Source organism: Nestor notabilis, unplaced genomic scaffold, assembly GCF_000696875.1.
Source record: "Nestor notabilis isolate BGI_N333 unplaced genomic scaffold, ASM69687v1 scaffold34198, whole genome shotgun sequence".
Taxonomy (NCBI): Eukaryota; Metazoa; Chordata; class Aves; order Psittaciformes; family Psittacidae; genus Nestor; species Nestor notabilis.
The window spans coordinates 30,780-40,299 of record NW_009939302.1 but is presented as its reverse complement, the minus strand read 5'-3'; the positions used below and the strand labels follow the sequence as shown (position 1 = coordinate 40,299).

Below are 9,520 nucleotides of genomic sequence, written 5' to 3'. Positions count from 1 at the left end.
ACAGTCTCCTGCAGCTCCTCACCCTTCTGTGGCCACTTTGGACTGCAAATGGAGGGGTGTCCTGGGGTTACTTTAACTTATTAGGGGGAAGAAGGGATAGAGAGTGTGAACTGCATTTATTTTGCTTATATAGACATTGTGAGATGCAAAGGAATCTATGGTTCAGAATGAGCTTGAACTAAGTATCACTAGCTAATACTTCTTGCTAATACCTAGCTGCTTTGTTGTAGTTTTTATTGATAGCTCTCAAAGGAGAGATGTGGAAACTGATGTAAAGCAGGTCCTTGGCCAGTATCACCCAGTGAGGTCTTTGTAGAGGTGTTGTGAGAAAGGCGTTGTGCTGTAGATCTGGAAAAGCTGGCTCCTGGTAAGTCTTGGGCATTGGTGTGTGTGTTGGGCTGCACATGATGCAGTCTATGGCAAAATTTTGGAGACTGGAGGGTTTTTGCAGTGGTCCCATATACACATCTCGTGTGCACCAAGAGCCTCTCTGAGACTTGGGCGGAAATCCATGGGGCAGTGGAGTCACTGGGAAATATTTTTCCATTGACTTCGGCGTGGGCAGGATTTCACTCTTGTGTCTGACTCGGATCCATTTGAGAATAGCTTTGTTTACACCAGAAAACAAGTGCTCTTCAGTACTTGGTAATTATGGAATGAACCAGATGCCATAAGGACACAAAGGTGGCATTTACTTCTGCCCGTGTAGTGCTTGTCAGGTGAAACCTTTATGTTCAAATTTCCAAATAAAAAAATATACAGAATGTGCATTGCTTTATTTAATGGCATCATATGTTAAAAGTGAAAACTTCTTGGATTTAATCTCCCTTTTTTTCTCCTTTGCATTACTGGCTGAGTTCTTACTAGGAATATACTACATGTCTGCCTCAAAGCAGAAAGCATGTTGCACAACAGGTACTGAATTCCTTTGCAGATTCATAAATACACAATTATACATTCATTTGCAGTAGCTGTACAAGTGACTTCAATTCTATTTAATAGTATCTTGTGTGAATTTGGTACTTGTAAAATGGTGAGATACGGTTAGAGGGTGAGGAGGTTGTGCCTGCCCTGTGCAGTGGCTAATTGTGCGACTAAACCTGGGATGGACCCGGCGCTGCTCTGTGGGACAGCTCTCCATCTGCGTGCTCTGTGAGCTGGTAGAATGTGTAGAGTTACACAGGCTGTGTAAGGATTTGGGTGTTTGGGAAAGGGATTTCTCTGCATGTACAGAAGAGAAAAAAGTCTCTGCTGGTGCAGTGGTGCTGTTCACACCCGCTCCACCTCTGTAGTGTGCTGATAGCACAGTCCTGGGTGTGACACACAGAGCATCACATGCATTGTCCAGTCTGGTCAACACTCTTTTATTAAAGAAAAACTAGTGATGAAAAAGTGGAAGCACTTGTAGCTGAGAGGGTGAAGCAGCAGTGGGTGGCTGCCGGCAGGGAAGGAGAGGTCCTGGCAGAGCTGACCACTGATCTGCTCTTCATTTTCCATGGGCACAAAGTGTGTTACAGTTGGTAGCATGAGACTGGCTGGTACCTGCACTGGTCACTGTCAAAACTCTGATGATGCTCATGTGGCTGTTAACCAGTGCAATGTCTCAAGCAAGCCCAACTACAGGTTTGCTAAGTTCTTCCTGAGTTCGGCATAGAGGTGAGCCTTGTAGCTGTGAACCGTGTCTGTTGGTGTTCAGGGGTCAGGGATTCATTTACAGTTTCAATGTGAAATTCTCTCACTTGTTCAGCAAGAAAGGAAACTTGCTGTTGCATCAGCAGGGGATTAAGTTCTGACGTCTGGAGCTTGCTTGAACTGCCCTCCGCAGCCCAAGCCACAGGGAGCTGCAGGAGGGGAATGAAGCAGGTCATGCTTTTAACTGTGGTGTAAAAACACCAACGAGGGGGAACAAGCGAGGGCTCAGCAGGTGGGGATCTGGAGTGGGAGAGTTTGGACGTTATCCTGATGTGCAATGGAAAATGTGTGCCCTCAGCTGCACCGCTCGGGTCAGATGGTTCGTCCTAACGCAGGACTCGAGTCCAGCCCTGCACTGGGCAGCCAGGTCACAAGAGCTGCTGCAGGTGTTCAGCAAGCTCCGTCTTGGAAGGAGTTCAGCAGACTGGGCTGCTGCTGGTGTTACTGGGAGGCTGTCCCAGGAAAGCAGGCTGGGGCAGGAGGAGCTCCTGGATGTGGTGCAGTTGCTGTAGCAACCTGGATGCTGCTAAGTGCTTGGACATGTGGAGTGTGGGAGAGTTGGATGGACTGGAGAGCCTGATGTTCCTGCTGGGGTGGTTGGTGTGCTACCTTGCAGGGTGTCATAGAAACTGGTAGGAGATGAGAAGCAGTGATGCTCAGCTAGTCTCAGGATGAGGCTTCCCTTGTGGGAAGGTGTCTTACAGGTGCCTATGCAGTACTTTGCTGTTCTGGAGATGTTAAAATCTTTCCCCACTTCTTGTTACCATTTACCTTCTCCCCACTGGGATTCTTAATCGATTTTAATCTCTAAGGGGATTAGAGCCATAAAAGGCCACCTGAGCTTTGGCTTCAAGGGCAGTCAGTGTTTCACTTGGATATGGAGACCAAGAAATCATAACCTAAATTTCATATAACAGAGAAACACAAATGGGATGCGGCTTCTTGGATCAGCATGTGCTTCTGAGTGACATCCTGTTGTTTGAGTGCAATGGTTTCTCCAGTGAAACCTGCACATAGGTGACAGCTCCCTGGGGATGAAATCCTCTGAGCAAAATCATCCATCGATTCTGGCCTTGCTTATTGCTTATGAACTCCAGCACCCTCATCTGCTATTAAAAGCTCTGGTCAGCTGTCACCCTGCATGGTTGTTCTCCAGGTCTTCGTGTGAGTCCCTTCACAGAGGGACATGAGGGCTGGCACTGGTGCTGACGTTACATTGATAGCTCTTGGTTTTATTTGATGCCATTTGTAGGTTGCAGTTGTGGAGAGGGAGGACTTGCCTAAGTGTTTTGTCTGCAATCTCCTTTCTCTTAAATAGAGAAATGAAATTTCTGCTCTATAGATGAGTTTGTCAGGGCCTCAGGATGTGCTTCCCAAACTGTGGCTGGAAGCAGGGGCTTGTCTGTCACATAAAACAGCAGCAGGAAATGCTCCATGTGGAGCTGCTTCCTGGGAACCAGTTCTCTGCACAAGGGTCTATGTGTCATCTCCCACATTGGTTGCTGCTGAAATGGCTGAATATTTGTCCCTTGAGTGGAAATGCCTGTGACCCCCCTGCTTGGAGGGCTGTGAATGATTGCAAAGAGCTGGGGCAGGAGGGGCTGGAGGGAGAGTTCTGCTGGAAGGGGCATGGGGGGCACTTTTAATGAGCTGTGCAAAGAGCTTGTTCCAACAGCTTCTAATGAACTCAATGTCTACAGCCTCTTGGCTTGGTAACAGCTGAGGCAGCCAAATCTGCTAAAAGGAGCTCTGGGCAGGCAAATAGGGCCCAATGCCTTCGGAAAACAGACTTGACTTCCTCAGTGGCCATAGAGCAATTTAAAATTAACTTGGACATAATGAGTCCTTCTGGTCAGAACAAGGAGACTTTAAGAACTTCTAGAAGAGAAATTACATTGCTTGCACTTGAAAGCAAAGACAATGAATGAAGGCATTGTGGGGGAAGGGGGTGATGCAAGTGGGGTGGTGGGCTGAGAGCAGGGTGTCCTGGGAGGTGGAGGGGAGCTGGATCCGAGGCTGGGGGGCACAGCAGGAGCGCGGGCAGGTGAAGAGGTAGCAGTCAGGAGAGCAGCCTGGCAAGTGAAATAAGTGGCTGCAGCCTCAGTATACGTTTCATGCACAAAGTCCATCTCTGCTGTGCATGCACTTGGTGGTTTAGAAAGGCCAATTCCACAGAAGTGGAAGCAATGATCAGTTAAAAGAGACAAGAGGAAGAGATTCAATGGGGAAGGAGGGGTAATAACTGGAAATAGGGTGACTACATTTTACCACGTGCACTGTGAGCTTCAGCCTAGAGAGAGGGCAAGGCTGGTGAAGAGCAAGCTGGCACAGAGAGAACGTGGAAGCAGTAATATATGGTGAGAAAGGGAAGTTGACAAGAGCCAGTGTTAATTGGAAGCTAAGAACCATAGGAAACATGAAACGAAATGTGAAAGAACTGAGGAATAAGCCCTGGGCAAGGTGTTGAGGGTGAGGAGCAGAAGTGTGTGGCACAAGGAATCTGACCCATGATATTCTGTTGCCAGATGGAAAATGCAGAAAAAGGCATATTTGATGAAGCATTTTTGTTCTGTACTCAGGGAAGTGCTCATAGTACAGTCCTATTTCTTAAGATGTCTGATAATGTAATATTTTTATTGTGATAGTAACTAAAGGGATGCTGGAATACTTGCGTCCAGCCCCGGTTACTCTAAAATCTACAGGTTTAGGCAACTTCCATACGTTAATTTTAGAAGAGCTGAGGAGTTTTGAGAACCAATAAACCAGGTGCATTTTACAAGCCCCAGGGTAGATGGAGGTGACCAGGAATGCTGGTCAGGTCAGGCTGATCTGAAGTCCTTCTTGGGAAGCAGATTCCTAAAAAAGGCTTGAGATGGCAACATGTAATTATCTGAACGCAGCTACCAGGCTGGCTACCACAGCCAAGAGGGTTAATGTGGTATTTGTGTGAGCAAGTTAAGCAAGAGCAGTAAGGATCTTCCAGGCTGCTATTTGCTGAGGCTGTGGCTTTCACCAGAACATCCTTCCAGTCCGGCTTCAACAGCTTGGAAACAGCTTTGACAAATTGGAGAAGTCTCATTCTGAGTAAACGACTGGAAAACAGACTGTGGGAGCTCAACCTGTGTCTTTCAAAGAATAAAAAAGCAAGGAGTAACTTGGTTGCTTCCTTGAAGGCACATCCGTCATGAGCAGAGTCTGGCTAAGGGTGGCCCAGGCTAAGGCATAAAGGAGGAGCAGCTAAGAGGATCTAGAGGGTTGAAGGTGGCAGATTCAGATTATCACAATGTAATTTTAACAGTGAAGTTAATTCATCATAGGAACAGGTCACTAAACTTGTGGGGTTCACCATCACTGAAAATGTTTCTTCTTTTCTAATCAAATGCGGTGGATCTGTCTTAAAAACAAAACCAAACCGCTATGCTGAAATGCAGATTGGAAAGGAGAGCTCTGTTAACCTCATACATGGTGTCAAATCATCACACTGTGGTGTTTTAGCTTCAGCTTCAAACATTCATGGACCATGTAGGATCCGTTGCTGCCTCCAAGAGAAGGTGTGAGCCTCAGACCTCTGAGCCAATGAAGATTTTCTCCAAGATGCCCATTTCATTTTTGTCATTAGTTTCCTGGGTGACCCTGGTCAAATTGCTCTAAGTTTCAGCTGTCCTGTTTATAAAATAAAGAAAATGATTCTGTCCTTCTGCCAACTGCAAAATACTTCAAGAAGTTTAAATAAAAGTGCTTAATAAGCTTTGTTTTTTAGTGTAACTCCAGAGCAAAGTGTCTTCCCTGAAGCTCTTACAGCTTGTGCCCCTGTGTTACTGGCCCCTTTCTAGCCACTCTGCAAATACCCAGTGGGAGCAAAACAACTTTGCTGGCAGTAAGGCTGGTAAACAGGACTTGGTTTACCTCCAGATTACATAATGTTTGCAGGAGCTGGGTTAGTAGACACCAGATTCACGTATCCAGCCCAGTGAAGAACAAGCAGTGTGAATGAGGTGGCCAGTAGCACAGTCACAGCTGCCACGTAGGGACAGTTTATGAGCAAGATGTTAAAAGCCATACTTCTGTACTGAGTAGTTCTGAGTATTGCAGCTAGGATGTTCCTCTGTGATAGTAGTGGGATAAAAGGGCTTGAAAGGCTCTGGTTCAGCCAGAATATCTCTTGGTATTGGGACTGAGGTCCTGGAGGATGCCTGACACCTCTGTTGCTCATTTGCCTGGTCATAGTGCAGATGGGTGGCAGAGGAGCCTCTGCGGGGGTGATGAGGCTGTGGTGGCCACGTATTGTACAAAGGCTGATGGAGAAACCACAAAGCCTGTCGGTGCCTAAGGAGAGCTTCTTCCAGCTCTGGGTCTGTGTGGCAGGCTGGGCTCCCCTGGAGCTGCCTAGGACTGGTGGAGAACAAGATCCAGCTGAAGCTCCTGATGTCCCCTTTCAGGCTGGTGATGGGGACTGGTAGCTTGTGCATGCCCACGTCTCTGTGCTATGCCTGGGTAAGCCTGTTCTCCTTATTTGACCTGTATTTCCTGCCCGCACCTCCTTTCCCTGGGGCACATCATCTGCCCTTCCAGGAGGCCTCCTGCTCCCTCCAGCTCTCCTGCCCATGGGAGACTACCTCGTGGCTTGGCTTCTGCTGCCATAGCTCAGCAGGACCCCAGTGTGGAAAATCCCCGGTGCTTTCAGTGCAGTGAAGGCAGGATCTTGAGGGGCAGAGGTTGTTCCCAAGGCTCTTGAGCAACAGAAAGGGTAGCTGCTGCAGCCCAGAACCACTGAGTACTTCCCTGGAAATCATTAAATGGTTATAAAATTAACCCAATCAGAAGACCCATTTTAAAGTTCGTATGTGCTGCCATTTCCCCCCTCTGGACTTTGATAGACTTACGTTGAAAAAAAATACGAAGAAAGATGCAGGGAGGTGAGAGAAGTAGGAATCTGACAGTGACACAGCAGAGGGATCAAAGGATAAAGATCATGTGGGGTCGATAGTGCTGCAAACAGCAGCAGATGCAGCCCAGAACATCCCTGGGCAGCCCTGGTCGTCTCCCCAAAAGACCATTCTGACATTAGTTAGCATTTATTGTTTGCATACTAACCAAACTTGCACGCACTGGGAGCATTAATTAATTAACATTTGCAAGTTACCTTGAAGCCAAAAACCTTCCAATTTTATAGAGTTTGGTTCAACTTTGTTAATTGCTTGAATGTTTATTTTATTTGGGGGAGTGCTTGCTCCAAACTGCAGCTATTCTGAAGTGGTTGTGTTCATCTTTTGTTCTGTGATGGTCCTGTCTTAAATACTTGTTTAATCTACGTGCAATTTGTCCTCTCTTGGGGTAGAAAAAGATTGGTAAACGATACTACAACTTCCTTTTTCAAGTGATTTGCTGTTGATCCATATAGGTTTGTCATCAGATCCATATAGAAAACCCTCCACACAGCAGAAAACCCTCCTTTCTGCCCTGTTTTGCTTTTACCTCTTGGCTTTTGATCTTGGATCAAGAGTAGTTATTAGATTCATGCTGTGTTTCATTGCAGTGTTTTCCAGAACATTTTCCATACGCCAGAGAATAAATATCCCTTACTTAGAATTAGTCTTCTAAATTGATCATCAAGTCAATTAAAGCCTTCACTGATACGCTTCTCTATCAAGGCTTTGTTAAATATTTTCAGTTGCTCTACCCCTGTAAGAGGCAGTGTCTTTATTTTGAAGTTGACTTTCTTGCAGGAAACTGGAGAATATTTTTCCAGTGGGAGGAAAAAAAATTATTTATACAGTCTTTAGAGATCACATGGAAAAGGGCTTCATGAGAGCAAAGCTATTTCTCTGCTGTATAAAATGAACTGGAGTAAAGAGAAACCATCAGTTGCCACGGGAAAGAAATCGCTAATCCAGTGTGCAAATATTTTAAACCATGATGCCTTATTTTTTGGATAATTTGGCACTGCCAGGTTTGTTGCTCTGGTCCTGCTGGTTTGGAGGAAGTGAAGCCATGGGGAGCTCATGGGAACTGCCAGGTGCCAGGGCCGAGCTGGGAACATTAGGTTTTACTTCACACTATCTCATGTCATTTTTCTGGGCCTAAATTAGGACTGAAAATGGTCTTTAAATCTAGATCTTGGGAACTTCACATGAAATGTTGGCTCTGCTGCAATTGATGTATTCAAGAAATCAAAGCAAATTACTCTCAATTCTGTGGTATTTGCTTTTCCACACACTGAAGCGCTTTAGCGTCAGTGGATCTTTATTAGCAGAGCTAAAAGCAAATCAGAAATCTTGTCATTCTATTTCAAACTTTTCAGACACTCACTTCAGGTGTGTTGAATGATAAACTGGTTTCAATTTACCCTGCTTTATGGACCCCGCTGGGTGTCAGGGTAGGTTCTGCTCTTTGGCTTTCTCAGTAACTGTGATTATTTCTTCATCCTCAGTTTGTGGGTGTGTTACTGGGCTGGTGCTTGCTCTAGGAGCTTGGGGACAACCACATTCAGCTAAAGCCTGGAGTGAGTCCTTTGCAGGTGCCCATGCAAGTTGTGGCTCTGCTCTACCTGCTCTGGTGCTTTGCTGCATGCTCAAACACTGCAGCCGGGACCACATTGTCCCCAGGCTCCTCACTGTTCCCAGCCCATGCTGTTCCCAACCCAGCAGGGAGCAGAGCTGTCATCTCCCCAGCAAGCCTAGCCCTGGGTGCAAGGGAGGAAGCTCCAAGCAGAAGGACAGAGGTGCCTTTGAGTAACAATTCAACCTGTTCAACAAGCTGGAAAAGAGTGGACAAATAAATAGCTCTGTGGCTTCCAAATGACTTTTGGGTGTTATTTATAGTGCTGTGGGCACTGTGCCCCACGGTTGCTGACAATATCCCTGTTCAGCCCTGCCGTGACCAAGCCCAGCTCCACACTGGACTGTCCCTGTCCCACCACCCCGACTCTTCCCCTCCTGGGATTGGAGCTGTTCTCCTGATGTCTTTTCATCGCTCATTATTTTGGCTACAGCCGTCATGACAAATGGCTTTGGTCTAGTTTGTGCCTCCTGGGTGGATGAATGAATTCACGCTGTGGTGTGGGGGCACTGGGTTTGTGCCAGCCTTGGCTGAGGCTGAAGCGACGCTGGGCATGGGCAAGCTCCCTGCCCTCAGGAAGTGGTGTGACACCAGGGCACCTGATTTACTGCTTTCCGTAGGGACTGGGATGGGTTGCCATGGAATGGTTTGTCAGATCTCTTGGGAGACTGGTCCAAGAAAAGGCGAGATCTTTCTGTGTGCTTCCTACTGGAAATGCAGAGACTTGGTACATTCGTCTCTCAAAGCTGTTTTTCTATAGCCATGCAGAGCATGGTCTGTGGCATTTGGAGAGGAAGCACAAACATTAAGTGTAGCAGGGTCAGATATTGGGACACCTAAGGATGGTAGCAGCAGTGCGTGCTGAGGTTTAGCACCCTAATTTGACATTTTGGGACAGTTCCTACTCTCTGGAGCTTCCTTGGTTGATACCCTAGTGCACTGCCACCCTGCAGCACATAGGAAGCTCAGGCAATCAAGGAGGATTTGGAATTTGCTGTGGTCTCAGAGGATCAGTGTAAGTCCTCAACCTCTGTGCAATGCAGGGAGAAGGTGTTGCACTTGGTGGAAGTTATCTGGGAGAAACGCTGTATCCTTGAAGGAGTAATTGGTACATTTTGTTTGTCTAAGTGCCTCCAACTGAAAAGATGTCTCTGTTATGTCACATGTCTTTTTCTCTCTCCTCCTTTTGTAGGAAGGAAGATGTCTCTATGTGATCCTGCTGATGGCCCTGTATTGGTGCACGGAGGCGCTGCCCTTGGCTGTGACAGCT

At 46.8% G+C, this 9,520-nt stretch overlaps 1 protein-coding gene across 1 annotated transcript in view; it reads left to right on the top strand.

Moving 5' to 3' along the window:
• Positions 1–9,448: 9,448 nt before the first annotated feature.
• SLC13A3 (solute carrier family 13 (sodium-dependent dicarboxylate transporter), member 3) overlaps positions 9,449–9,520 on the top strand; it is a 15,809-nt gene continuing 15,737 nt past the window's right edge. The window contains 1 exon segment of the mRNA XM_010019788.1: positions 9,449–9,520. This exon segment is cut by the window's right edge and continues 12 nt beyond it. Within this exon segment, the coding sequence (XP_010018090.1) occupies positions 9,473–9,520 (48 nt within the window). The 5' untranslated portion in view covers positions 9,449–9,472.